This window comes from Eumetopias jubatus, unplaced genomic scaffold (genome assembly GCF_037043125.1).
Source record: "Eumetopias jubatus isolate StellerSeaLion01/CBP00866 unplaced genomic scaffold, mEumJub1_p1.0 scaffold_10, whole genome shotgun sequence".
Lineage (NCBI taxonomy): Eukaryota > Metazoa > Chordata > Mammalia > Carnivora > Otariidae > Eumetopias > Eumetopias jubatus.
In genome coordinates, this window is record NW_028274816.1 from 52071585 (window position 1) to 52099439 (window position 27855).

General features: G+C 51.1%; 3 protein-coding genes across 6 annotated transcripts; 1 reads left to right on the top strand and 2 right to left on the bottom strand.

The window, feature by feature from the left end:
- Window positions 1-11862: 11862 nt before the first annotated feature.
- LOC114204294 (cytochrome P450 2A13-like) lies at window positions 11863-17906 on the bottom strand. Of its 3 annotated transcripts, none has more exons than XM_088027614.1 (9): window positions 17727-17906; window positions 17287-17449; window positions 16322-16471; window positions 15914-16074; window positions 14595-14771; window positions 13974-14111; window positions 13383-13570; window positions 12578-12719; window positions 11863-12044 (listed from the first exon to the last, which is right to left on the bottom strand). In XM_088027614.1, exons 6-9 carry the CDS (start codon window positions 14032-14034, stop codon window positions 11863-11865), a joined length of 573 nt encoding a protein of 190 aa, XP_087883740.1. In that variant the 5' UTR covers window positions 14035-14111; window positions 14595-14771; window positions 15914-16074; window positions 16322-16471; window positions 17287-17449; window positions 17727-17906. The 3 variants fall into 3 exon arrangements, with proteins under 3 accessions (XP_087883740.1, XP_087883739.1, XP_087883741.1); XM_088027613.1 differs by having other exon boundaries at window positions 13974-14129; XM_088027615.1 differs by lacking the exon at window positions 17287-17449 and having other exon boundaries at window positions 13974-14129; window positions 17708-17906.
- LOC148163219 (cytochrome P450 2A13-like) lies at window positions 14067-17530 on the bottom strand. The gene is made up of 5 exons (XM_088026939.1): window positions 17287-17530; window positions 16322-16471; window positions 15914-16074; window positions 14595-14771; window positions 14067-14108 (listed from the first exon to the last, which is right to left on the bottom strand). Exons 1-5 carry the CDS (start codon window positions 17528-17530, stop codon window positions 14067-14069), a joined length of 774 nt encoding a protein of 257 aa, XP_087883065.1.
- Window positions 17907-21797: 3891 nt separating the features above from the next.
- LOC148163220 (cytochrome P450 2A13-like) lies at window positions 21798-27839 on the top strand. 2 transcript variants are annotated; one of them, XM_088027622.1, is made up of 9 exons: window positions 21798-21977; window positions 22258-22420; window positions 23237-23386; window positions 23634-23794; window positions 24935-25111; window positions 25591-25732; window positions 26128-26315; window positions 26983-27124; window positions 27658-27839. In XM_088027622.1, exons 1-9 carry the CDS (start codon window positions 21798-21800, stop codon window positions 27837-27839), a joined length of 1485 nt encoding a protein of 494 aa, XP_087883748.1. The 2 variants fall into 2 exon arrangements, with proteins under 2 accessions (XP_087883748.1, XP_087883749.1); XM_088027623.1 differs by lacking the exon at window positions 22258-22420 and having other exon boundaries at window positions 21798-21996.
- The last annotated feature ends 16 nt before the right edge of the window (window positions 27840-27855 follow it).

A 27855-nucleotide genomic window follows, 5' to 3' on the forward strand; every position in this document is an offset into this window, starting at 1 on the left:
TTTTAAAAAGAAAAGAAAATGTATGAACTCAAAGGTGGAAGGATTTACTGACACCCTATAAGAAAGGATAATAAGTCACCTCAAAGTGATGAATAACCAGGCCTTTGTGATTGCTTGGGTCAACTTAATACATGGAGTAGACTTTGGTAAGAGCATAAAGACAATTATTTTATATATATTTAATTTAGGTGACAGTGTGCATACCAATGAAAATGATTCCGTTGAAAATCATAAGAAATATGGCATAAAGGGGCGCCTGGGTGGCTTAGTCGGTTAAGCATCTGCTCAGGTCAACTAAGCCTTCTTATGGAGGTAGCTAGAGAGCACCTAGCTGGCTCAGTTGGTGGAGCGTGCGACTCTCGTCTCAGGGTTGTGAGTTCAAGCCCAATGTGGGGTGCAGAGATTACTTAAAAAATAAAATCTTAGGGGTGCCTGGGTGGCTCAGTCGTTAAGCGTCTGCCTTCGGCTCAAGTCCTGATCCCAGGGTCCTGGGATCGAGCCCCGCATCGGGCTCCCTGCTCGGTGGGAAGCCTGCTTCTCCCTCTCCCACTCCCCCTGCTTGTGTTCCCTCTCTCGCTGTGTCTCTCTCTGTCAAATAAATCCATAAAATCTTAAAATAAATAAATAAATAAATAAAATCTTTTAAAAAAATGTTGGATGTTTCCAGTCAGGGTTGAGGGGACCCGAGCACAGTCCCTGCTCTGTCTCAAAAAGACCATACGTTTCTGAGGAGAGAAACAGGTTTGTTTGTTACCCAAATAAATTTGTTAGCCAAAATAAATCAAGCCAGAGTTCGAAAAGAAAAAAAGCAACAAGTTAAAAGAAGTTAAATATAATTCTACTAACTAGTAGAGTGCCCAGCACCTATTAGTGTCCCACAAGGACACCCCCAAGGGTGATCTTTTAAATATTAACCATCCGGTATGGCAGGGTGCTGACCAATGTGAGCGAATAATATTCTTGCCTTTTCCTTTTCTTCTTTTATTTATTTCTTTATTTTAGATTTTGATTTATTTGAGATAGAGAGTGAGCGAGCGAGAGAGAGCACATGAGCAGGGGCAGAGGGAGAGGGAGAAGCAGACTCCCAGCTGAGCAGGGAGCCCAATGCGGACTCGGTGCGGGACTCGATCCCAGGACCGGGATCAGGCCCTGAGCCAAGGCAGCCGCTTGATCGACTGAGCCACCCAGGCGCCCCCTTGCCTTTTCCTTTTCTATTGAGAAGCAGTGGTTAAGATCATGGACACTGGTGCCAGACAAGTTGGGTTTTTAAATCCCAGCCCTGTCTCTCCCTGGCTGCGTGACCCTGGAAGTGATTCAGTGCCTCTGTGCCTCATTTTCCCAGGCTCTAAGGGGAGATAATAATCTCAGCATCTATTTCATGAGTCTATTTTGGGACATAAATGAGTGAGTATGTGTCAAGCATTCACAATCCTAGGCGACAGGTGATTTCTTACGGGTAACACGTTACTTCTTACTCTCTTTCTCTTGCGTCAGTTTTTCGCTTGTTTCTCCCTTTCCACGTGCCTCTTTCTCTTCCCATCCCTCTGTTAGTCTCCTGTTCTATCTCTGTCCAGAATTTCTTGTAGGTTGTTGGTTTTTCCCGCCCTTCCGCCTTGATTCTTCTTTCTCTGCCCTTCCTCCTTAGTCCTGCACAGTCTTTACCCCCAAGCCTGCCTCCAGAGACTCAGAGTCTACACGGTGGGCTCCCGGAGGTGAGAGCAGAAGTTCCAGCTCAGTGTCTCCCCTCCTTGCAGCCAGAACCGGCAGAGGCGACCTCACTCTCTTTCGCAACGAACCATCCTCCTCCCTTAAACCCAGGCAGCCTATGTCGCGTTCATTTCCAAGGTAACTTTCCTAGGGAACGAAACAAAAGCTCCAGAGAAAGGGGAGAGACACGGGCAAGTTTCAGGGTCTGTAAGTGGCTAAAACATAAGGCTTCTCCTCCTTGAGGTCTTTCGTTGACTCCGGGTTGGTAGGTAGGTAACGGTGGGCGGGCGACAGAGCATGTGGAAGACTGATTGTGCGGAGGGTAGGAGGGTTTGATGGCAAGGATGATGCAGCCAAAAGAGTGTGACGACGAGAGAAATCAGCCCACGTGGGGAGGGGGGTGGGGGGGAAAAAAAAATCTCAGCGCTTGCGCAGGCGCATTGGGACGAGCCTAGGTGGCCTGTTGGCGGCCAGAATCAATTGGGGCCAGGTCGATGTCCTCGGGCGCCCCCAGCGGCTGCAGCGAGAAGCTCTGCAGGACGGTGGTGAGGTAGAGGAAGAGCTCCACGCGCGCCAGCAACTCGCCCGGGGCACCTCGGACTTCCTGGAGTAAGAACAGGGTGTGAGTTGAAATGATAGCTGAGAAGAGAGGTTGTGACTTGCTCAAGGCCACACAGCTAACAGTGACCGAGCGAGATGCAGAAGCAGAGGTCTGGCTTCTGTGTCTTCTTAACCCGCCCCTGTAGTCTTTCTCGCATGTGCTAGGTGCACACCGTTGGCACTATCGTGTTACCTCTTACCATTATTCCATTTTTCTGCTACTATGTAAACATCACCATTTTCCCCCCTTCTAATGGTAGACTAAATACGAGAAACTAGAACCACTTCTCTCGCACCAGATGACAATGTTCGTGTAAGCTCTCCCTCAAAGGGTTTCGTCACTCTCTGCCTACAACTGCAGAACTGGACAGCCAGAGCTGGGGGTGTCTCTGAGCCCAGGAAGCAGACACTGTTCGAAGCTTCCCGTATTTCCATAGCTGGAAAGGAGGCAGTGAGAGGGGGAGTGGGATCAGGTCGGGGTGGAGATAGGAGAATGGGAATCTGGACATTCCAAAGCTGGGATTCCCACCCTGATCACTCTCTCCAGCTGAGAAGGGCATGAAGGCGGGGATCTTCCTGAAGGACTGGCTGGCATCCAGAAAGTGCTCGCAGTTGAACTCCTGGGGCATCAAGAATTGGCTGGGGTTGTGGCAACAGTGTTGAGGAGGGTTATGATATCTGTGCTCTGTCACAGGGGAAGAGGAAATCAGGGGTATGCCCTAGAGACACGGATTGAAAGTTTAGGGGCATGACATCTGCAAACCCCGCACCTCATGGATCTTGGGGTCCGTGTAAGGCAAGGCCTGGTGATCCTCCAGCACCCGTAGCCCTGCATGCCCCACCATGCGGTGGTTCTCCTGCTGCACACAGACTGCAAGTGGGGGCCTTAGAGGGGGCAGGCACTGTCATTGAGGTTGGGCCTCTCTGTGGGGATATGTGGAGCGGCCAGGGGAATCTGTTCTTGGTTTTAGAAGCAGAAGGCAGGCCCACAGGAACTTCTTGGGGTTTGCCACAGACTGGGAGGGAAGGGATGCTAACTGGGTGCTAACTGGGTTAATGGAGTCACAAATGGTATGGTGGTAAGTGGTTGCATTGGGTCACAGTGCTGAGAGACCGGGTTGTTTTTAGGGAAAGTGGGTGGACAGGTCATGAAGTCCTGGAGATACGGGTGAGTTTGGGGCGATTAGAACTGGGTATGTGGGCGGAGCTTCTGGGCAGGGAGGTTCCAGTCAGGTACCCCACTGGGGTGTGGGCAGGATTCAAAGAAGTCCTGGGGAGAATGGGGAGTGATAAGCGGGTGTGTTAGAAGGGAAAACAGGAGTGCTCGCTTCGGCAGCACATATACTAAAATTGGAAGAAGGGAAAACAGGAGCCTTTGAAAATCTTAAGTGTGTGATGGGGTGGGGCTGGGAAAGCTCTCAGTGGGAGGCTTGGGACCGGCTCTGCCTTTGTGGGCGGGGCTTCTGCAGTCTGGTGCTTCAGCAGAGGAAGGAAGGCATGGAGCAGCCTGATACCCAAGGGTTCCACGCCAGAAAAGAGCAGACTGTGCATGGTGGATCAGCAAGGTCTCCAAGTTGGTGTGCATCAGCAGGTTCTGATGGTACTGGGGTAGGGTGTATGGAGCCATGGTCTGGGGCTGGAGCCTCTGTGACGTTAACCCACCAGATGTGCATTCCAGTCCCTGGATGTCAATTTCTCCCTGGTCTAAACCCTCCCTTGGGGGAGTCAGGGGTTGTGGGTGCCTTAATGACTTCTTAAAAAGCTGTGAATCGGCAAGCCAGGACCTGGGTGAGTTTGGCTGATTTTTCCAGGCCAAAATGGCTAGGTGTTTGTGCTCTGCTTCAGGGTCCTGGGGACGAAGATCTCAGAACACCCCATCCTGTCCTCTGAGCTTGCTCAACCCAAGGTTGGGCTCCCAGTCTCCCCCTGTGGCAGGGCCTGCAGACAGAGATGGGACTTCCAAGCAGTTAATACCTGTGCCATCTTGGTGAGGAAGCAATCGATGAAGTCCCGGGGAAAGCTGCGGTGGAAGGAGGCCTGGGGTTCAAGAACACTGAGTGATGAGGTCCTTGAGGCACTCCAAGCTCTGGAAGACCATGATGTGGCCACCACTCCATGATGTGGCCTGGGCAGCCGGTCTCGGAGCCTGAGGATGGGGCAGGGGCAGGAGAGGCAGGTGGGAACACATGGGGTCAGAAAAAGGAGGGTTCCCTCATGTAGAAAGGGGTGGGGGCGGGGAGAGAGCAGAGAGGTGAGACATGGAAGGAGGTGCTGGGGTATCAGGTGGGGAATGGTGAGGTCAGTCAGGAGGTTAGAGGTGAGGTGCGTGAAGTGATCATTGCGGTGTCTCCAACATCTGCCCTGTAGGGTAATCTTCACTCCACTTCAGCTTTAGTCTCCCTACCGCAGTATCCCCTGATCCTTGGTGCCTTCTCCCCACACTCTAAACTCTCTGCTCCCCATTCTCCATTGCCCTACCCCCCAGTCTCATAATTTTTGTCCCCAAGTTCTCAAAGATCTCCAGCCCCTCCTGGATGGAAGATCCGAAGGTGGCTGACCTAGCTCTAGAGGTTGTTGATGATCTGGAAGTTGTCTTGGAGGAACCAGGTGACCAACACCAGATGCTTCTCCTTATAGTCAGAGCAGCTACTGAAGAGCACAGAGCAGATGGCGTTGCACAAAGAGTGACTCAGCACTAAAGTGGAGTCGAAGGGTTGGCCTGTGGGTGGGAGATAAGAAAGGTAGAACACTGGTTGCCCCACCAGTCTGGAAGCCCAGTGTACAACACAACAGAGTTTGTGCCACCACAAAACTGGTTCACACAACATAGGACTAATCTACAGAAATATAATTGGCAGCACAGAACATGCACGTGGCTATGCAAGATCTAGCCTAACAAAACCTCCTAAGTATATAGTAGCTCAGCAGGCCCCCAGAGAACACCTAAGAACACACGGCAGCCAAACACACAGCAACTATGACAACTGTATTGTGGCACACAACAAAACCCAATACTAAGAGTAATCACAGGGAAGCCCAGAACACTTCTCAAGACCCAGTGGCACAGTACAAAATACACAGCTGAATAATAACAGCATGCGGCTAGAATATTCTGGAACACAGTGCAAAACAAGATGATGAATTGCAATGCAATGACATCGAAATTTCAAGCAACAACAAAACATCATTTAACTAAAACCTGCAGTCACCTGATACATTTGTCTACCCACAAGTTATGAAGGCTCAAAGATCAAGGAATAGAGCTGTAAATCTCTTTATCTAATTTTCTTCTTTAAAATGAGGCCGGGGTGCCTGGCTGGCTCAGTCGGAAGAACATGCGAACACTGATCTCAGAGTCGTAAATTTGAGCCCCACATTGGATGTGGAATCTACTTAAAAAATAAAATAAAATAGGGCACCTGGCTGGCTCAGTCGGTTAAGCATCTGCCTTCTGCTCAGGTCATGATCCCAGAGTCCTGGGATCGAGTCCCGCATCGGGCTCCCTGCTCCTTGGGAGCCTGCTTCTCCCTCTGCCTCTCTCTCTTTCTCTCTCTCTCTGTCTCTCATGAATAAATAAATAAAATCTTAGAAAAAATTAAAAAATAAAATAAAATGAGGTTAAAGTAGTATCTACCTTGGGGCGCCTGGGTGGCTCAGTCTTTAAGCATCTGTCTTCGGCTCAGGTCATGATCCCAGGGTCCAGGGATTGAGCCCCGCATCGGGCTCCCTGCTCAGCGGGAAGCCTGCTTCTCCCTCTCCCACTCCCCCTGCTTGTGTTCCCTCTCTCACTCTCTCTCTCTCTCTCTGTCAAATAAATAAATAAATAAGTCTTTTAAAAAAAGGTAGTATCTACCTCATACATTACGGTAAGGATTCATTTTATAAATGTAAAATGTTAAGGGTAATTCACAATACACAGTAGTGCTATTTCCTAGTTGTAAATCTGGTTTTCCAAGGGTTTGCTCTAGGTTTATATTATATATCTTAAACATATCAGAGTCTACCTTCAAGTAGTATGTACCACCTCATGCGTGCTTTAAGAACCTCAGGATAACATTGTGCAATTTTCTTTCTCCTGGCCTTTGTGCTATTGTAAAGACTTTTGCATGTGTTAGAAATCCTACCATGTATCATCATTATTTTTGCCTTTAACACCCAAATCCGTTTTAAAGAGTTTTTAAAAATAAGAAGTCAGGGCACCTGGGTGGCTCGGTCCGTTGAGTTTCCAACTCTTGATCTCAGCTCAGGTCTTGATCTCAGGGTTGTGAGCTGGGAGATACGGGAGCAGGAGAGCCAGCTGGGAGGTACGGGATCAGGAGAGCCAGCTGGGAGATAGGGGAGCAGGAGAGCCAGCTGGGAGGTACGGGATCAGGAGAGCCAGCTGGGAGATACGGGATCAGGAGAGCCAGCTGGGAGGTACGGGAGCGGGAGAGCCAGCTGGGAGATACGGGATCAGGAGAGCCAGCTGGGAGGTCCGGGATCGGGAGAGCCAGCTGGGAGATACGGGATCAGGAGAGCCAGCTGGGAGGTACGGGAGTGGGAGAGCCAGCTGGGAGGTCCGGGATCAGGAGAGCCAGCTGGGAGATACGGGATCGGGAGAGCCAGCTGGGAGATACGGGATCGGGAGACCCAGCTGGGAGATACGGGATCGGGAGAGCCAGCTGGGAGATACGGGAGCAGGAGAGCCAGCTGGGAGATACGGGAGCGGGAGAGCCAGCTGGGAGATACGGGAGCGGGAGAGCCAGCTGGGAGATACGGGAGCAGAAGAGCCAGCTGGGAGGTACGGGAGCAGGAGAGCCAGCTGGGAGGTACGGGAGCGGGAGAGCCAGCTGGGAGGTCCGGGAGCAGGAGAGCCAGGGGTTGTCCCTCTTTCCCTCATGGCCCCTGGGGTCCCGTGTGATAGGCACTGTGAGTGAGAAATTGGCAGTCCTCAGAATAATACATTTGACTCTTTTTTTAGATAACAGACAAAATCCTGGAAACATTTACCCTTAGATCCAATCAGTCTTAGAACCATGAAACTTTAGAATCATAGACTCCTCAATCCTGTAGTATGTAAGCTCCGTGAAAGCAGGGATTTTGTCTACTTTTTGGACTGTGAATTTCCACACAAAGCATCAGTGGCAGAGGTGGGCAGAGATCCACATCTCTAAAGCATACCCATTGTACCTTCATGCTGTCATCTCCTTTTTCTTTTTAAGATTTTATTTATCTATTTGACAGAGAGACACAGCGAGAGAGGGAACACAAGCAGGGGGAGAGGGAGAGGGAGAAGCAGGCTTCCCGCCGAGCAGGGAACACAATGCGGGGCTCGATCCCAGGACCCCGGGATCGTGACCTGAGCTGAAGGCAGACGCTTAACGAATGAGCCAGCCAGGCGCCGCATGCTGTCATCTCCTATCTGAGACCAGAATTCCCCTCTTCACCTACTCTCCGCCTGCTATCCTGACTGTCAGCTTGGAGAAAGGGGGAGCAGAGCAGGTGCCCACATTCTTCTCCTTCATCCCTGGCTTCCCCACCACCTCCTTCGGGGATTTCAACAGATTCTCCACATGCACACCCAGGATATTTCTTACAAAGTGCTTGGCTGCAGGACTGATGAGCTCTGGCCCGAGGGTACTGAGGAGGAAGCCTGAGAACCACACAGCAGTGACCAGGTCCTATATGTTCTTGAATCACCACCGTCAGCTGCTCCCAGGTCTTATCGGGGCCTTTTGTATCAAGCCCAAAGGAGATGGCGGGGAGGAAGGTCCTGGCTGCCTCCTACTGAGTCATTGTTCCTGGCCCTGCTGGGCATATTAGCTTGCTAGGGCTGTGGGAACTAAGTATAGCACCCGAGGGGCATAAACGTCAGAAATCCATCGGCACCCCTCAGGCACTGTGTTGTTGGAGTCTGCCTGTTTTCTTCCTTCTTAGCTTCTCCTTTCCCCAAATTCTCCTGGTACTTATTTCTCTCTCCCTCACATCCCATTCAGCTGCCACATCAAGGTAAGTGGGCTGTGTTGTCTCCTCCATTTGCATCCATACATGTGGGAATCCCCACTCCACTCCCTCAAATAAATAAATAAATCTTGAACATGACTGTTCACAGTGACCTCAAGCTAGCAGCACATTTTACATCACCTGCAACTAAGATTTTTGCCCCATCATCTGCCTACAGATTTGGCTCACTCTTAAAAAAAAATCCTAGTTACTCTTAAAAAAAAAAAAACAATTTTAAATACAGTAAAACTTGCTTTTTACAGTGAGGTTTTACAAATGCATAGATTCTTATTACCACCACCGCAGACAGGATACTGAACAATTTCAAGTGCCCAAAGAGTTATATTATTTTGTTTTCATATCCTTACCCCACCTCTACCTCCTGACAACCATGGATGTGTTCTCTGCATCAATATTTTTGCCTCTTTCCAGAATTTCATATAAATGGAATAATACTGTATATAACCTTTTGAGACTGGGTTCTTCCACCTAGCACAATGCCTTTGCAATTCATCCAAATTCTGTGTATCAACAGTTGTTAGTTTTATTGCTGAGTAGTATTGTTGCATGAATGTGACATGGTGTGTTCATCCATTTAACTCTGCAAAACATTTGGGTTGTTTCTGGTTTGTGGAGATTATCAATAAAGTTTCCATAGGTATTCATGTACAGGTTTTGTGTGAACATGAATTTCCATTTCTTGAGAATAAATACCTGGAAGTGGGACTTTGGGTCATCTGATTAAATTATATTTAGCTTTTAAGGAAACTGCCAAATCTTTCTCTCGAATAACTGTACTATTTTGTATTTCCATCATCGATATATACGAATTCTAGTTGCTCCAAATCTTCGTCAAAGCTAGACATCACTAGTACTTTTTATTTTAGTCATTCTAATAGGTGTGTGGGTTATCTCCTTAGGTGTTTTGTTTGTTTGTTTGTTTGTTTGTTTTAAATATTTTATTTATTTATTTGACAGAGACAGAGACAGCAAGAGAGGGAACACAAGTAGGGGGAAGGGAGAGGGAGAAGCAGGCCTCCCACTGAGCAGGGAGCTTGATGCGGGGCTCGATCCCAGGACACCAGGATCATGACCCGAGCTGAAGGCAGACGCTTAACGACTGAGCCACCCAGGTGCCCCATCTCATTAGGTTTTAATTTGCATTTCCCTACTGACTATGATGTTGAGCATTGATTCATGAGCTTGTTTGTCATTCATATATTTTTTTTAGTGAAGTGCATGTCTCTCCAAAAATTTAGTCCATTTTTAAATTGGATTGTTTGTTTTCTTATGTTGAGGTTTGAAAGTTTTTACATACTCTGTATATAAGTCCTTTGTCTTATATCTCAGTGGTGTTTACCTGAATCTACAGGTGTGATAAAACGGCATTGAAACACACACACACGTAAAACTTGTAAAATCTGAACAAATTCTGTAGATTGTACCAACATCAATTTCCTGGCTTTTGATATTGTACTATAGTTATGCAAAATGTTACCATAGGGGGGAACTGGAAGAAGAATACACAGAACTTCTTTATACTTTTTTTTTTTACAACTTCTTGTGAATCTATATCAAAATAAAGAGAAGAGGAAGTGTAGCCAAGTTGACAATAGATATTGAATCCATACTCTTCATAACAACTTAAAAGATTTTCCATTAATTTCTGCTTTGATATTTGTTGTCTTCTTCCTTACACTATCTTTGAATTTTCTTTTTTTTTTTTTAAGATTTTATTTATTTATTTAACAGAGAAAGACACAGCGAGAGAGGGAACAAAAGCAGGGGGAGTGGGAGAGGGAGAAGCAGGCTTCCCGCGGAGCAGGGAGCCCCATGCGGGGCTCGATCCCAGGACCCTGGGATCATGACCTGAGCCAAAGGCAGACGCTTAACGACTGAGCCACCCAGGCGCCCCGTCTTTTTCTTTTTTTTAAGATTTTACTTATTTATTTGACAGAGAGAGCGAGAGAGAGAGAGAGAGAGCACAAGCAGGGGGAGCAGCAGGCAGAGGGAGAGGGAGAAGCATGCTCCCCGCGCAGCAGGAAACCCAAGGCAGGGCTCAATTCTACGACCCTGGGATCACGACCTGAGCTGAAGGCTCAATCAACTGAGCCACCCAAGCACTCCTATCTTTGAGTTTTCTATGTTGTTCTTTTTCTAACTTTTTTAAAAAAGATTTTATTTATTTGACAGAGAGAGCGAGAGAGTGAGAGAGCACAAGCAGGGGGAGCGGCAGGCAGAGGGAGAAGCAGGCTTCCCGCTGAGCAGGGAGCCTGATGTGGAGCTCAATCCCAGGACCCTGGGATCATGACCTGAGCCGAAGGCAGACGCTTAACCATCTGAGCCACCCAGGAGCCCGTTTTCTAACTTTTAAAGATGGACATTTAATTTTTACATTAATTTTTTAGACTTCCTTCCTCTCCAATATGAAAATGTAAGGCTACAAACTTATCTCTAAACAGAGCTTTTGCTGAATCCCAAGGGAACAAATCAGAAAGTGTGTTTCTTCACTCTTTAGCCTTCTTTAAAACTGTTTTAGCTCTTCCTTTGCCTTTCTATAAATTTTCAAATAAATGTCTAAATCCATACCAAAAACAAATCTTGCTGTCATTTCTATAATAATTGTGTTAAACCAATTTGGGGGGAGTTGGCATCTTTACTGTACTGATCTTCCAATCTATGAACATAGTATGTCTATCTATTTATTTAAAAAATATTTTATTTCGGGGGCGCCTGGGTGGCTCAGTCAGTTAAGCATCTACCTTCGGCTCAGGTCCTGATCCCAACGTCCTGGGATCAAGTCCCACATCGGGCTCCCTGCTCAGCGGGAAACCTGCTTCTCCCTCTCCCACTTCCCCTGCTTGTGTTCCCTCTCTCGCTGTGTCTCTCTCTGTCAAATAAATAAATAAAATCTTTAAAATATACATATATATATATTTTATTTCTTTCATCAGTATTTTGTAATTTTTACCATACAAGCTCGGTACATGTGTTGTCAGATTTATACTTAAGTATTTTGTTTTTTTCAGTGACTAAAGTGTTATTGTGTTTTTAATTTTGGTTTCCTAAAATATATAGAAAAACAATAACACAAAAAGACTTTTGTATGTTTAGTGACCTTACTAAACTCATTAATAATAAAGAGGATTTTTTTTGTTCTTGCTGTAGATTCCTTGGGAATCAGTTAAGCTTTGTCACCTGTAAAATGGGCATGAACACCATTCCCTGGCACATAGGTTTCTGAGCATTAAGTGAGGTAAGTGTTTGACGCTTTTAGCACAGAACTGACGCATAATTTGATACAATACATAATAAGCGTTGTTATCGTTATTAACAGTAGAGTGCAAGGTTCTTCCTCTTACCCCACCTCTTAAGGATCTATCTCCAGCAAGGTCAACAGACAAAAGGCCATTCCTTTCCTCCTCTATTCACCTTGTCCCTTCCTTCCCCCTAAGTCACCTCGCCCCTACTAGCCCCACCCTTCCCTTAAACACACCCCATTCAGTAGCCCCACCCCTGATTCCTCCCTCCACCTTGTTCTTCCCCTTAGCCCTGCGCTCCCACAGCCCTTGTTCAGCGGGTCTGGAAGCTCATGGTGTAATTCCGTGGGATGGTGGCAAAGCCCACGAGCTTGGGGGACACGTCGATGTCTTGGGGCAGCTGCGGGGACTTGAAGCGGAAGTTCTGCAAGATGGTGGTGAGGAAGAGAAAGAGCTCCATTCTAGCCAGGCCTTCTCCAAAACAGTACCGCTTTCCTGAAGACACAGAACCCGAGAGCTGGCGGTGAGGCCTGCTCCCTTGCCCCTCTACCCACCCCCAGACGCTTTCTCCCAGGGAGGAGGGGCTGGAATAGCGTGGCCTGAGAGGCTTCCAGAGGCGTCTCTAATCCTCTCTGAGCATCAGTTTCCCTTGTGCATGGGATGGGGATGGGCTAGCTGTAGCAATGGGAAATTTCGATGCCCCTTCCGTCCAAGTACACACTCAGATATGGCTGCTGGGCCCTCACCTCCAACCGAGGACTCTAAAGAATTTAAATGACTCTGGACAAATATCTGACTCACTAAGGGCTTTGATTTTCCCCATCTCTGAAACAGCTGTGGTCATCCTTATCCTTCTGCTTCAGCTCAAGTCGTTATGGGGGTTGGCAGCTGAGGGGTTCCAAGGTAGATCATGAGAGGGACTTCCAAGCTGGAGAAACACACCACGCTACACCTTAGAGAAGAGAGCTGGGATGAAGGAGCCCCTGTGGGTGGGAGCGGTGGCTTGGCAGCAGACAGTGGTCTCTTACCAATGGAGAAGGGCACAAAAGCATCACTCTTCTTAAACTGCCCGTGCTCATCCAGGAAGTGCTGGGGGTGGAAGTCTCGGGGTTTGGAGAAGAACTTGGGGTCTCTCAGCACGGAGCCCAGCATAGGGAACACGTCAGTGCCCTGGCGAGGAGGAGAAGGGGTATTTGATAAGGTGGAGTGGGGGGAGAGTATGCTGAAAATGCGTGGAGCTTGGAGGGACAATTGGGATGCCCTAGCTGATGAGAAATGGGAGGCGTGGGAGGAGTGTGGGTCCTCTTAGGGAGGAGCTTTGGGAGACAGGAGATTCATGTCTCCGAGACAGGAAGCTATGCAGACGTGGGGTTTACGTCTTCCGAGCAGGGAAGTTTGAAGAACACAGGTTCTGTGTCTCTTAGGACAGAAGGTGTGCGGGATGTGCAGTTCAAGTCTCCCAAGGCAGGACGTTGAGAGGACATGGGGGTTGATGCTTCCAGAGACAGGAACTTTGAAAAACACTGGGTTTATGTCTCCTAGGCAGGATGTTTGGGAGACGTGAGACTCGTGTCCTTGAGGGAGGAGGTCTAGAAATGAAGTTCATGTCTTTTGAGAGAGGACGTTTGGGGACATGGGGTGCACAATCCTTGCAGCACGAGCCCTGGGGAGATACTGGATTCAAGAATCTCTGGGAAGGTTGAAGGGTCATGGTGGTTGGGGAAGTGTTTGACTGAGGCGGTGGGACAGGGGCTGGGAAGCTTCTAAGGGGAATGGGGTGCTGGGTCACAGGGAGCAGGTTGGAGGTCCCCTTACGTGGGGCAGGAAAGTTACCTTGGGGAGGAGGAACTCTCGAAACTTGGTGTCCTTGGTGACTCTGCGGGCCAGGCCCATGGGGATCATGTCTCCAAATCTTTGGATCTCGTGGATCACCGCCTCTGTGTAGGGCATCTTGGCCTTGTCCTCAAACTTGGGCTGACGGTTCGTGCCAACCACCCGGTCAATCTCCTCATGGACCTTGGCTGTGGGAGGAGGGGGAAAGTGTTTAGGTACCTAGCAGTCTCAGGGTGGAGATGATAGTCCAAATGTGTACATCCATGTGTGATATGGACGTAGATGATTCAAAACAGACCTTGACCACAAGCATGATTGGTGCAGCGTCCTATTCACCTGCACTCAACACGGGAGCTGTTTGACTCAGCACAGGAGCTATTTACCCATCGGTTCAGATATTTCAGGATTTTAACAGCCAGTGCAACTCAGCTGGTGCTTATCAGCAGAATATCAGCTAGCATCTGGATAACAGGCTATGTCTGAGGTTCCAGACATCTGGGAAATGTGGGGACATTGCAGTGTTGCAGTGTGCTCAGAGGAAGTGTAAGGGTCTGTGGCCACCACTTCACCGCCCCGCCCTCACAGTTTTACCCTCCACCTCTGGGTGCTTCATGAGCAGCAGGAAGCCGTACCGCAGGGTTGTGCTGACCATCTCAGTGCCCGCAAAGAAGAGATTCAGTGTGGTCAGCACAGGTTCTTCATGTGGAACCCCGTGTTGGGGTTGTTCTGCTCTGAAGGGAGAGAGGCCTTCAGGCCAGGCCCACTCCCCCTCAGGGCTCTCAGAGCCCTTCTGGGGTCTTTCCATTTCGACCCACCTCTCTTAGGTCCAGACCAGAGGTGGGAAGAGAGACCCTACTTCTGCCAGGGTTTTGTTCAGGCTGCTGGCTCTGCCCAAAATGCCCTTCCCACACTCTTTACCTGCCTGCCTACCTGTCCTTTACTCATCAGCCCTGCTGTTCACTCTTTTAGGTAGGAATATTGAGGAGAGGGATACAGAGAGCGAGTGCATGCTATGGAAGTGTTGCTTGATGCTTTGCACACAAGTCCTGCCCATAGACAACTGCTGGTGGATGGAGCAGCCACAGTTATTATTGTTGAGATTGTGAGGATGTTATGAGGGCGATGATTTGAAGGGGCCTCTGCTCTCCCCATCCGAGCCTGGTTTCCCTCAGCGTGGCTTTGCTGCTGTCCGCCCTGGCTGCTGGGCTGTACCTCCTGCATGCGGATGAGGAAGGAGTCGATGAAGTCCCTCGGGGAGTTGGGGTCCAGGGTGCGTTGGTTCTGCTCCACCTTCTTGGCTATGAATTCCTCCAGACCCTGTAGCTCCTTAAATGCCTGTTGCTGCGGCCCTGGCAGGTGCTTCATCATTGAGGGAAACATCTCATAGAGCTGAGGATGGGGAGAGAAGAAAGGGAAGGATAGTTGTTCACTGGCAGGTCCTGCTGGGAGCGTGACCTTTCTCAGGGCAAGGAAGGCAGTGGGTTAAAGGCACCTGTGCAGGTGTTTAGGATTTATACGGAGCATGATGGGAGGAGATAGCTAAGTTTCACGTGAGTGTGAGGGCCTCTTTCCCAGAATGTCGGTGAGATGGGTTGGGACACATATCCAGGTTTCGGGTATTGGGGTGAGGATGGATTGGAGAACACATCTGGGGGTTCAGATATTCAGATGTGGTTGAATTGGGAGACTCATGTTCAGGTGTTGACCTATGTTTTCTGACCGATATGGTGGATCACCTGTTTAGATCTCTAGGTGTGGAGTAGGCTCAGTTGGAGACAAGTACCCAGATATTTCAGGGATATAGAATGGTGGCTTCTGTATGAGGTGGGGTTGAGGTGTGAAAGTGGGACAGGTATGCAAGTGTTGAGGAGGGGGAGATACCTGTTCATGTGTTTCAGATGTTCACAGGGGCTGATGGGGGGCACTTCTGTAAGTGAGTCAGCTGGGTTGGGGGACACGATTTGGGCGTTTGGGGAAACGTCTAGCCAGGTGTTTACATGTGTAGGGGTCTTCTTGGTTGGGTCACTTGTCCAGATGTTCAGGCGTTTCGGCGGGCTCTATAGGGACACTTCTCTAGGTGGTTTGGGACACCTGTGCAATTACCAAATGACTTGGCAGGCTGGATTTTATAGCGCCAGGTGTTCAGGTATTCAGGAGGTGGGCTGAGGTGGTCACTTGTTCAGGTGTTAAGGTATTAAGAGATGGACTATCGTAATAGGGACCGGTAGGTAAGTTGGGATGGGAACACATCCCCAGGTGGCATGGCTGGGCCAATAACATGTACCTTGTCTGCAGGCTCTGTTCATTGTTTGGTTTGGTTTTTGGTTTCTTGGTTGGGGGCAGCATGTGTTGAGATATCCAGGTGTCCTTGGAAAGTGGGTGTTCTGGTGTAACCATTGCATTGTCACAAGAGTGGCTTTGATGGAACCTGGTCTGGAGGAGGATGGCAGTTTGGGGCACCCGTTTCCATGGGGGAAAGCAATTGGTGGGTTGTGGTAGGGGTGTTGTAGAGCTAGACTGGGACAGGTTACCTGCCCCATAGAGGTAGCTGTGAACTGGAAGCTTCCCAGCATCATACGCAGCAGTGAGAGGAACTCTTCGTCCTCATAGTCAAAGCGGTCCCCAAAGACAATGGAGCTGATGACGTTGGACACTGTTCGGCTCGGGAAGAAGGTGGGATCGATGAAGGCACCTGGGGAATGGGATGAGTTGGGAAAGAGACAGGGATTTGGGGGAGCGTCAACTGGGCGGTCTGATGCCAGCCTGAGTATTGGAGGAGGGCACTGGAGTGAGGAGCCAAACGTCCAGCACAAGACCCCAGAGCCTGGAGCCCTGATGCCTTCCCCCAAGCCAGTCCCCTTCCCAGTGGAGAAAGGGTGCGTCCGTGTGGGTGTACCCTTCCTTCTTGCTCACTCCCGACCCCCTCCCCCGCCGCTCACCGCGTGTGCCCCGGAGGGCCTCGATGAGGAAGCCCGCCTCCTCCTGGATGCGCTCCTCAATGCCGCGCTTGCCCACTCCAAAGTCCCGCAGTGTGGTGATGGAGAAGCGCCGGAGCTGCTTGGCTCGCTCCCCGTTGCTGAATGCCACGCCTGGGGAGGGAGCGTGGGGGTGTGGTGAGGCGGGGAGGGGCGGGGACAGAGGTGGGCAGAGGTGAGCGGATCCCGGAGTGGGAGGATGGGTTGGGGGGTGAGGGAGACGGGGAGAAATACAACTCAGGGTCAGAGAAATACTGAAAGAGATAGAGACCGGCTTGGAAGAAAAGAATCAGAGGGAGACAGGCAAGTCAGATGCCCAGAGAAACCAAGCTACATGCGGAGACACATAAGCAGAGGGAGAGAGGCAGGGAGGAGGAGCCTGACCTCCGTGGAGAACTGGGAAGTGGCAATAAAAATCACGGAGGATCCTAACGCTGAGCTGGAGAAAGAGGAAAATACGGAAAGACAACAGAGAGGGTCTGGAGAGAGGAGAAGATGTTTCCAGAGCTGAAGGCATGGGGTGTGAAGCAGAAATAAGGTGAGATTCTTACACAGAGGAGGAAAAGACAGACAGAGGGAGGCAGAAGCTCGGGGAAGCTCAGAAGCTGAGAAGGAGTAAGGGGCAGGACTCGGGGATTGAAGACCGGGGCTCCAAGGCAGAAATCCCAAAGAACTGCTCCCAGACCCAGAGAAAGGAGAGGCATCCCTGAGAGGGAACAGAGAGGTGGGCCGAGAAGCAGGGGGAATAGAGACTCAGACACCCTGAGTCAAGCTAGAGAAGAGCAAGGAGAGGCACGATAACCAAGGATAAGCACAGAGGGAAGCAGGGGTAGAACTCGGCCACAGCCCTGGGTCAGTGAGTCAGAACAACAGTGGGGAAACTGAGGCCAAGTGTGCCTGACCACACGCTCCCACCCGGAGCGCCTCACCGTAGCCTTTGAAGAGATAGTGGAAGGTGGCCTGCTCGCCTCGCCCGCTGAACTCCTCAGCCTGATCCACCGGAGCCTCCTTCACCGCCTCGTGTCCACACAGCACCACGATGCGCCGGGGCCCCAGGTGGACCGTGAAGACCGGGCCATATCGCTCACTGATCTGATGGAGGTGGGAGTGCTTAGAGGCTGCGGCCCGCACTGGGAACTGGCCCTGTGCCCAGCCCTCACCTACTGCGTGCATCTCCAGGTTCTGACACTCAAGGGGCTGGACATCCCCAAATCGGCTCTTTCTTGTCTAGGACCCTGCTGGCCAACCTGCAAATTTCCACTTTCTTGAGACTCTGGTCCAACCTTGCTCATCCCCTGCCACCAAGTCCCAGCTCATTTAGGCAGGCTTCCAGCCCCACCCCCATTCCACCCATCCCATGTCCTGACACCTTCATGAGAGAGTTGTACATCTGTTGTGTATTCAGCTGCAGGTAGTTTCCGATGAAGGGCAATGGAGTGGGTCCCGGAGGAAGCTTCCCCCAGAGTTTCTTCTGCCTCCAGACAGACATCAAGACCATTATGGTCAGGCAGGCCAGCAAAGCCACCAGAAACAGCCCTGAGGCCAGCATGGTGGCACTGGGAGAGATAGTCAGATGGTGCCGGCTGGGCTGGTTTGACTTTATACCAACTGGGAGAGAAAGGCGGAGTTAGGTGCTGATTATATAATTGTACCATTTCACTTTCCAGGTACACCCCCCACACCGTGGGCTCACTGCTGAGCTTGGCACACAGCCAATGAGGCAGGAGGAGCGGACCCCAGGAGGATTAACAAGGAGTAAGTCCCAAGACAGAGTGTGTTGCCCCTCAGGAGGGACCACCCCAGGGCTCTAGGATTGATTGAAGCAGTAGACAAATTCCAGAACTGAAGAATTTAGAATACTTGTATGTGGAGCCCCCTAAGTTTTGGATTTTCCGTCTCAGAGTGAGACGGGACCCTAACATTGTGGATTTTTAGGTCTCCAGAGAAAAGAATCCAGGGATCTGGGTTTAAGACTGTTGGAATGGAGAGTGCCCAGATGGCTCAGTCAGTTCAGCTTCTGACTCTTGATTTTGGCTCAGTTCATGATCTCAGTGTTGTGAGATGAGCCCAGCATCAGCCTCTGTGCTGGGCTGGGCAGGGAGCCTTCTTAAGATTCTATCTCTCCCCCTTCTCCCTCTGCACCCCCCTCTCCTTCTGCCCCTGCCCTCCCTCTGCCCTCTGTGCCCCCGACTCCCCTGCCCCCTGCCAGTGCTACCTCACTCTTTTTCTAAAAAGAGAAAGAAGAGAGGAAGAAAGGAAGGAAAGAAGAAAGAAGAAGGAAAGGAAGAAAGAAAGAAAGAAAGAAAGAAAGAAAGAAAGAAAGAAAGAAAGAAAGAAAGAAAGAAAGAAAAAGAAGAAAGAAAGAAGGAAAGAAAGAAAGACAGAAGGAAAGAAAGAAAGAAAGAAAAGAAAGAAGTTAGAAGAAAGAAAAAGAAGAAGGAAGGAAAGAATGAGTTGAAATGGGACAGCATGTGTGGCTGTCGTTGTGGATTTGGGGTTTTGATGAGGAGAAATGCATATTTAAAGGTCTCAGGTGGGGAGCAGGTTGTTGCGTGGCTCAGTCATTTCAGCATTGGACTCTTGATCTCGGCACAGGTCTTGGTCTCATGGTCATGAATTCAAACCCAGCATAGGGCTCCAGGCTGGGTGTGGAGCCTACTTTAAAAATAAGAAGGGTTTCCCTGGCTCTCTCCCCACTCAGTCGTTTTCCCAAACCTCTCCCGCCATCGCTCCCTCTGTGTGTGCCAGCAGCCCTGCCAAACCCAGAATCACCCCAGAGGGACCTCCCATACCCTCCCACCCCAGCTCCTCTTCTCAAGTGCCCCCTTCCCACTGGTGGGGAAACCCAGCCCCAGGAAGGGGGAGTAAGCATGCAGACCAGGAGACACAGGAGCCCCTGCCCACTCTCTGTTGTCTGTCCTCAGGATTCTCACACACCAAATGGGAACATTAGTAGCATGACTACTAACAGCAACAATGGAAATGATGAACCTAGTGAGCTCCCCCAGGGATCTGGGTAGGACCGGTGAGGCTTTCTGTAAATTATGCCCCTTGAGACACTTGGGACTCTTTGGCGCCATATGGGTGGATGTCATTACTATTTCCAAATCCTACCCAGGCCCTCTGCCCCAGAGACCACTAGTTACTCTTCCTTCCTAAGAAAGGTTCCACTTAAACGTGGCTCTGGACTTCTACCCCTTTCCCAACCACAGACAGGCAGTGACACTGATCCTGACCTTGCTCTGAGGTCCCAGTGGGGATTCTGGGCACCAGAGGAGGTGCTGTGTCCGAAGCAAAGGTCGGTCAAAGCCTGGGGGAGGTACCGACTCTTTGATCCTGCTGGACTCCCGTATACTTCTGGGAACCCCCCATCACAGCCATGGGTCCTCCCTCACCCCAAGACCCTTAGATCCACTCTCTGGGATCTCCGCTCTCGATGGCAGGAGAGGTTTGGGAAAACGCCTGAGTGGGGACAGAGCCAGGGAGACCCTTTTTTTTTTTAAGTAGACTCCACACACAGCCTGGAGCCCTATGCTGGGTTTGAATTCATGACCATGAGATCAAGACCTGTGCCGAGATCAAGAGATCCCAGGGAGTGGATCTAAGGGTCTTGGGGTGAGGGAGGAGCCCTGGCTGTGATGCGGGGTTCCCAGAAGTATTCGGGAGTCCAGCAGGATCAAAGAGTCGGTACCTCCCCCAGGCTTTGACCGACCTTTGCTTCGGACACAGCACCTCCTCTGGTGCCCAGAATCCCCACTGGGACCTCAGAGCAAGGTCAGGATCAGTGTCACTGCCTGTCTGTGGTTGGGAAAGGGGTAGAAGTCCAGAGCCACGTTTAAGTGGAACCTTTCTTAGGAAGGAAGAGTAACTAGTGGTCTCTGGGGCAGAGGGCCTGGGTAGGATTTGGAAATAGTAATGACATCCACCCATATGGCGCCAAAGAGTCCCAAGTGTCTCAAGGGGCATAATTTACAGAAAGCCTCACCGGTCCTACCCAGATCCCTGGGGGAGCTCACTAGGTTCATCATTTCCATTGTTGCTGTTAGTAGTCATGCTACTAATGTTCCCATTTGGTGTGTGAGAATCCTGAGGACAGACAACAGAGGGTGGGCAGGGGCTCCTGTGTCTCCTGGTCTGCATGCGTACTCCCCCTTCCTGGGGCTGGGTTTCCCCACCAGTGGGAAGGGGGCACTTGAGAAGAGGAGCTGGGGTGGGAGGGTGTGGGAGGTCCCTCTGGGGTGATTCTGGGTTTGGCGGGCTGCTGGCAGCACACGGAGGGAGCGATGGCGGGAGAGGTTTGGGAAAACTCCCGGGTGGGGAGAGAGCCAGAGATACCCTTTTTTTTTTTTTTTAAGTAGACTCCACACACAGCCTGGAGCCCTATGCTGGGTTTGAATTCATGACCATGAGACCAAGACCTGTGCCGAGATCAAGAGTCCAATGCTGAAATGACTGAGCCACGCAACAACCTGCTCCCCACCTGAGACCTTTAAATATGCATTCCTCCTCATCAAAAACCCCAAATCCACAACGACAGCCACACATGCTGTCCCATTTCAACTCATTCTTTCCTTCCTTCTTCTTTTTCTTTCTTCTTTCTTCTTTCTTTTCTTTCTTTCTTTCTTTCCTTTTGTCTTTTTCTTTCTTTCTTCTTTCTTTCTTTCTTTCTTTCTTTCTTTCTTTCTTTCTTTCTTTCTTCCTTCTTTCTTTCTTCTTTCTTCTTTCCTTCCTTTCTTCCTCTCTTTCTTTCTCTTTTTAGAAAAAGAGTGAGGTAGCACTGGCAGGGGGCAGGGGAGTCGGGGGCACAGAGGGCAGAGGGAGGGCAGGGGCAGAAGGAGAGGGGGGTGCAGAGGGAGAAGGGGGAGAGATAGAATCTTAAGAAGGCTCCCTGCCCAGCCCAGCACAGAGGCTGATGCTGGGCTCATCTCACAACACTGAGATCATGAACTGAGCCAAAATCAAGAGTCAGAAGCTGAACTGACTGAGCCATCTGGGCACTCTCCATTCCAACAGTCTTAAACCCAGATCCCTGGATTCTTTTCTCTGGAGACCTAAAAATCCACAATGTTAGGGTCCCGTCTCACTCTTGAGACGGAAAATCCAAAACTTAGGGGGCTCCACATACAAGTATTCTAAATTCTTCAGTTCTGGAATTTGTCTACTGCTTCAATCAATCCTACAGCCCTGGGGTGGTCCCTCCTCAGGGGCAACACACTCTATCTTGGGACTTATACTGCTTGTTAATACTCCTGGGGTCCCCTCCTCCTACCTCATTGGCTGTGTGCCAAGCTCAGCAGTGAGCCCAGGGTGCGGGGGGTGTACCTGGAAAGTGAAATGGTACAATTATATAATCAGCACCTAACTCCGCCTTTCTCTCCCAGTTGGTATAAAGTCAAACCAGCCCAGCCGGCACCATCTGACTGTCTCTCCCAGTGCCACCATGCTGGCCTCAGGGCTGTTTCTGGTGGCTTTGCTGGCCTGCCTGACCATAATGGTCTTGATGTCTGTCTGGAGGCAGAAGAAACTCTGGGGGAAGCTTCCTCCGGGACCCACTCCATTGCCCTTCATCGGAAACTACCTGCAGCTGAATACACAACAGATGTACAACTCTCTCATGAAGGTGTCAGGACATGGGATGGGTGGAATGGGGGTGGGGCTGGAAGCCTGCCTAAATGAGCTGGGACTTGGTGGCAGGGGATGAGCAAGGTTGGACCAGAGTCTCAAGAAAGTGGAAATTTGCAGGTTGGCCAGCAGGGTCCTAGACAAGAAAGAGCCGATTTGGGGATGTCCAGCCCCTTGAGTGTCAGAACCTGGAGGAGATGCACGCAGTAGGTGAGGGCTGGGCACAGGGCCAGTTCCCAGTGCGGGCCGCAGCCTCTAAGCACTCCCACCTCCATCAGATCAGCGAGCGATATGGCCCGGTCTTCACGGTCTACCTGGGGCCCCGGCGCATCGTGGTGCTGTGTGGACATGAGGCGGTGAAGGAGGCTCTGGTGGATCAGGCTGAGGAGTTCAGCGGGCGAGGCGAGCAGGCCACCTTCGACTATCTCTTCAAAGGCTACGGTGAGGCGCTCCGGGTGGGAGCGTGTGGTCAGGCACACTTGGCCTCAGTTTCCCCACTGTTGTTCTGACTCACTGACCCAGGGCTGTGGCCGAGTTCTACCCCTGCTTCCCTCTGTGCTTATCCCTGGTTATCGTGGCCTCTCCTTGCTCTTCTCTAGCTTGACTCAGGGTGTCTGAGTCTCTATTCCCCCTGCTTCTCAGCCCACCTCTTTGTTCCCTCTCAGGGATGCCTCTCCTTTCTCTGGGTCTGGGAGCAGTTCTTTGGGATTTCTGCCTTGGAGCCCCGGTCTTCAATCCCCGAGTCCTGCCCCTTACTCCTTCTCAGCTTCTGAGCTTCCCCGAGCTTCTGCCTCCCTCTGTCTGTCTTTTCCTCCTCTGTGTGAGAATCTCACCTTATTTCTGCTTCACACCCCATGCCTTCAGCTCTGGAAACATCTTCTCCTCTCTCCAGACCCTCTCTGTTGTCCTTCCGTATTTTCCTCTTTCTCCAGCTCAGCGTTAGGATCCTCCGTGATTTTTATTGCCACTTCCCAGTTCTCCACGGAGGTCAGGCTCCTCCTCCCTGCCTCTCTCCCTCTGCTTCTGTGTCTCCGCATGTAGCTTGGTTTCTCTGGGCATCTGACTTGCCTGTCTCCCTCTGATTCTTTTCTTCCAAGCCGGTCTCTATCTCTTTCAGTATTTCTCTGACCCTGAGTTGTATTTCTCCCCGTCTCCCTCACCCCCCAACCCATCCTCCCACTCCGGGATCCGCTCACCTCTGCCCACCTCTGTCCCCGCCCCTCCCCGCCTCACCACACCCCCACGCTCCCTCCCCAGGCGTGACATTCAGCAACGGGGAGCGAGCCAAGCAGCTCCGGCGCTTCTCCATCACCACACTGCGGGACTTTGGAGTGGGCAAGCGCGGCATTGAGGAGCGCATCCAGGAGGAGGCGGGCTTCCTCATCGAGGCCCTCCGGGGCACACGCGGTGAGCGGCGGGGGAGGGGGTCGGGAGTGAGCAAGAAGGAAGGGTACACCCACACGGACGCACCCTTTCTCCACTGGGAAGGGGACTGGCTTGGGGGAAGGCATCAGGGCTCCAGGCTCTGGGGTCTTGTGCTGGACGTTTGGCTCCTCACTCCAGTGCCCTCCTCCAATACTCAGGCTGGCATCAGACCGCCCAGTTGACGCTCCCCCAAATCCCTGTCTCTTCCCCAACTCATCCCATTCCCCAGGTGCCTTCATCGATCCCACCTTCTTCCTGAGCCGAACAGTGTCCAACGTCATCAGCTCCATTGTCTTTGGGGACCGCTTTGACTATGAGGACGAAGAGTTCCTCTCACTGCTGCGTATGATGCTGGGAAGCTTCCAGTTCACAGCTACCTCTATGGGGCAGGTAACCTGTCCCAGTCTGGCTCTACAACACCCCTATCACAACCCACCAATTGCTTTCCCCCATGGAAACGGGTGCCCCAAACTGCCATCCTCCTCCAGACCAGGTTCCATCAAAGCCACTCTTGTGACAATGCAATGGTTACACCAGAACACCCACTTTCCAAGGACACCTGGATATCTCAACACATGCTGCCCCCAACCAAAAAACCAAAAACCAAACCAAACAATGAACAGAGCCTGCAGACAAGGTACATGTTATTGGCCCAGCCATGCCGCCTGGGGATGTGTTCCCATCCCAACTTACCTACCGGTCCCTATTACGATAGTCCATCTCTTAATACCTTAACACCTGAACAAGTGACCACCTCAGCCCACCTCCTGAATACCTGAACACCTGGCGCTATAAAATCCAGCCTGCCAAGTCATTTGGTAATTGCACAGGTGTCCCAAACCACCTAGAGAAGTGTCCCTATAGAGCCCGCCGAAACACCTGAACATCTGGACAGGTGACCCAACCAAGAAGACCCCTACAGATGTAAACACCTGGCTAGACGTTTCCCCAAACGCTCAAATCGTGTCCCCCAACCCAGCTGACTCACTTACAGAAGTGCCCCCCATCACCCCTGTGAACATCTGAAACACATGAACAGGTATCTCCCCCTCCTCAACACTTGCATACCTGTCCCACTTTCACACCTCAACCCCACCTCCTACAGAAGCCACCATTCTATATCCCTGAAATATCTGGGTACTTGTCTCCAACTGAGCCTACTCCACACCTAGAGATCTAAACAGGTGATCCACCATATCGGTCAGAAAAAATAGATCAACACCTGAACATGAGTCTCCCAATTCAACCACATCTGAATATCTGAACCCCCAGATGTGTTCTCCAATCCAGCCTCACCCCAATACCTGAAACCTGGATATGTGTCCCAACGCATCTCACCGACATTCTGGGAAATAGGCCCTCACACTCACGTGAAACTTAGCTATCTCCTCCCATCAAGCTCCGTATAAATCCTAAACCCCTGCACAGGTGCCTTTAACCCACTGCCTTCCTTCCCTGAGAAAGGTCCCGCTCCCAGCAGGACCTGCCAGTGAACAGCTATCCTTCCCTTTCTTGTCTCCCCATCCTCAGCTCTATGAGATGTTTTCCTCAGTGATGAAGCACCTGCCAGGGCCACAGCAACAGGCATTTAAGGAGCTGCAGGGTCTGGAGGAATTCATAGCCAAGAAGGTGGAGCAGAACCAACGCACCCTGGACCCCAACTCCCCGAGGGACTTCATCGACTCCTTCCTCATCCGCATGCAGGAGGTACAGCCCAGCAGCCAGGACGGACAGCAGCAAAGCCACGCTGAGGGAAACCAGGCTCGGATGGGGAGAGCAGAGGCCCCTTCAAATCATCGCCCTCATAACATCCTCACAATCTCAACAATAATAACCGTGGCTGCTCCATCCACCAGCACTTGTCCATGGGCAGGACCTGTGTGCAAAGCATCAAGCAACACTTCCATAGCATGCACTCGCTCTCTGTATCCCTCTCCTCAATATTCCTACCTAAAAGAGTGAACAGAGGGCTGATGAGTAAGGACAGGTAGGCAGCTAGGTAAAGAGTGTGGGAAGGGCATTTTGGGCAGAGCCAGCAGCCTGAACAAAACCCTGGCAGAAGTAGGGTCTCTCTTCCCACCTCTGGTCTGGACCTAAGAGAGGTGGGTCCAAATGGAAAGACCCCAGAAGGGCTCTGAGAGCCCTGAGGGGGAGTGGGCCTGGCCTGAAGGCCTCTCTCCCTTCAGGAGCAGAACAGCCCCAACACGGAGTTCCACATGAAGAACCTGGTGCTGACCACACTGAATCTCTTCTTTGCGGGCACTGAGACGGTCAGCACAACCCTGCGGTACGGCTTCCTGCTGCTCATGAAGCACCCAGAGGTGGAGGGTAAGACTGTGAGGGCGGGGCAGTGAAGTGGTGGCCACAGACCCTTACACTTCCTCTGAGCACACTGCAATGTGCCCACATTTCCCAGATGTCTGGAACCTCAGACATAGCCTGTTATCCAGATGCTAGCTGATATTCTGCTGATAAGCACCAGCTGAGTTGCACTGGCTGTTAAAATCCTGAAATATCTGAACCGATGGGTAAATAGCTCCTGTGCTGAGTCAAACAGCTCCCGTGTTGAGAGCAGGTGAATAGGACGCTGCACCAATCATGCTTGTGGTCAAGGTCTGTTTTGAATCATCTATGTCCATATCACACATGGATGTACACATTTGGACTATCATCTCCACCCTGAGACTGCTAGGTACCTAAACACTTTCCCCCTCCTCCGACAGCCAAGGTCCATGAGGAGATTGACCGGGTGGTTGGCACGAACCGTCAGCCCAAGTTTGAGGACAAGGCCAAGATGCCCTACACAGAGGCGGTGATCCACGAGATCCAAAGATTTGGAGACATGATCCCCATGGGCCTGGCCCGCAGAGTCACCAAGGACACCAAGTTTCGAGAGTTCCTCCTCCCCAAGGTAACTTTCCTGCCCCACGTAAGGGGACCTCCAACCTGCTCCCTGTGACCCAGCACCCCATTCCCCTTAGAAGCTTCCTAGCCCCTGTCCCACCGCCTCAGTCAAACACTTCCCCAACCACCATGACCCTTCAACCTTCCCACTCAGAGATTCTTGAATCCAGTATCTCCCCAGGGCTCGTGCTGCAAGGATTGTGCACCCCATGTCCCCAAACGTCCTCTCTCAAAAGACATGAACTTCATTTCTAGACCTCCTCCCTCAAGGACACGAGTCTCACGTCTCCCAAACATCCTGCCTAGGAGACATAAACCCAGTGTTTTTCAAAGTTCCTGTCTCTGGAAGCATCAACCCCCATGTCCTCTCAACGTCCTGCCTTGGGAGACTTGAACTGCACATCCCGCACACCTTCTGTCCTAAGAGACACAGAACCTGTGTTCTTCAAACTTCCCTGCTCGGGAGACGTAAACCCCACGTCTGCATAGCTTCCTGTCTCGGAGACATGAATCTCCTGTCTCCCAAAGCTCCTCCCTAAGAGGACCCACACTCCTCCCACGCCTCCCATTTCTCATCAGCTAGGGCATCCCAATTGTCCCTCCAAGCTCCACGCATTTTCAGCATACTCTCCCCCCACTCCACCTTATCAAATACTCCTTCTCCTCCTCGCCAGGGCACTGACGTGTTCCCTATGCTGGGCTCCGTGCTGAGAGACCCCAAGTTCTTCTCCAAACCCCGAGACTTCCACCCCCAGCACTTCCTGGATGAGCACGGGCAGTTTAAGAAGAGTGATGCTTTTGTGCCCTTCTCCATTGGTAAGAGACCACTGTCTGCTGCCAAGCCACCGCTCCCACCCACAGGGGCTCCTTCATCCCAGCTCTCTTCTCTAAGGTGTAGCGTGGTGTGTTTCTCCAGCTTGGAAGTCCCTCTCATGATCTACCTTGGAACCCCTCAGCTGCCAACCCCCATAACGACTTGAGCTGAAGCAGAAGGATAAGGATGACCACAGCTGTTTCAGAGATGGGGAAAATCAAAGCCCTTAGTGAGTCAGATATTTGTCCAGAGTCATTTAAATTCTTTAGAGTCCTCGGTTGGAGGTGAGGGCCCAGCAGCCATATCTGAGTGTGTACTTGGACGGAAGGGGCATCGAAATTTCCCATTGCTACAGCTAGCCCATCCCCTTCCCATGCACAAGGGAAACTGATGCTCAGAGAGGATTAGAGACGCCTCTGGAAGCCTCTCAGGCCACGCTATTCCAGCCCCTCCTCCCTGGGAGAAAGCGTCTGGGGGTGGGTAGAGGGGCAAGGGAGCAGGCCTCACCGCCAGCTCTCGGGTTCTGTGTCTTCAGGAAAGCGGTACTGTTTTGGAGAAGGCCTGGCTAGAATGGAGCTCTTTCTCTTCCTCACCACCATCTTGCAGAACTTCCGCTTCAAGTCCCCGCAGCTGCCCCAAGACATCGACGTGTCCCCCAAGCTCGTGGGCTTTGCCACCATCCCACGGAATTACACCATGAGCTTCCAGACCCGCTGAACAAGGGCTGTGGGAG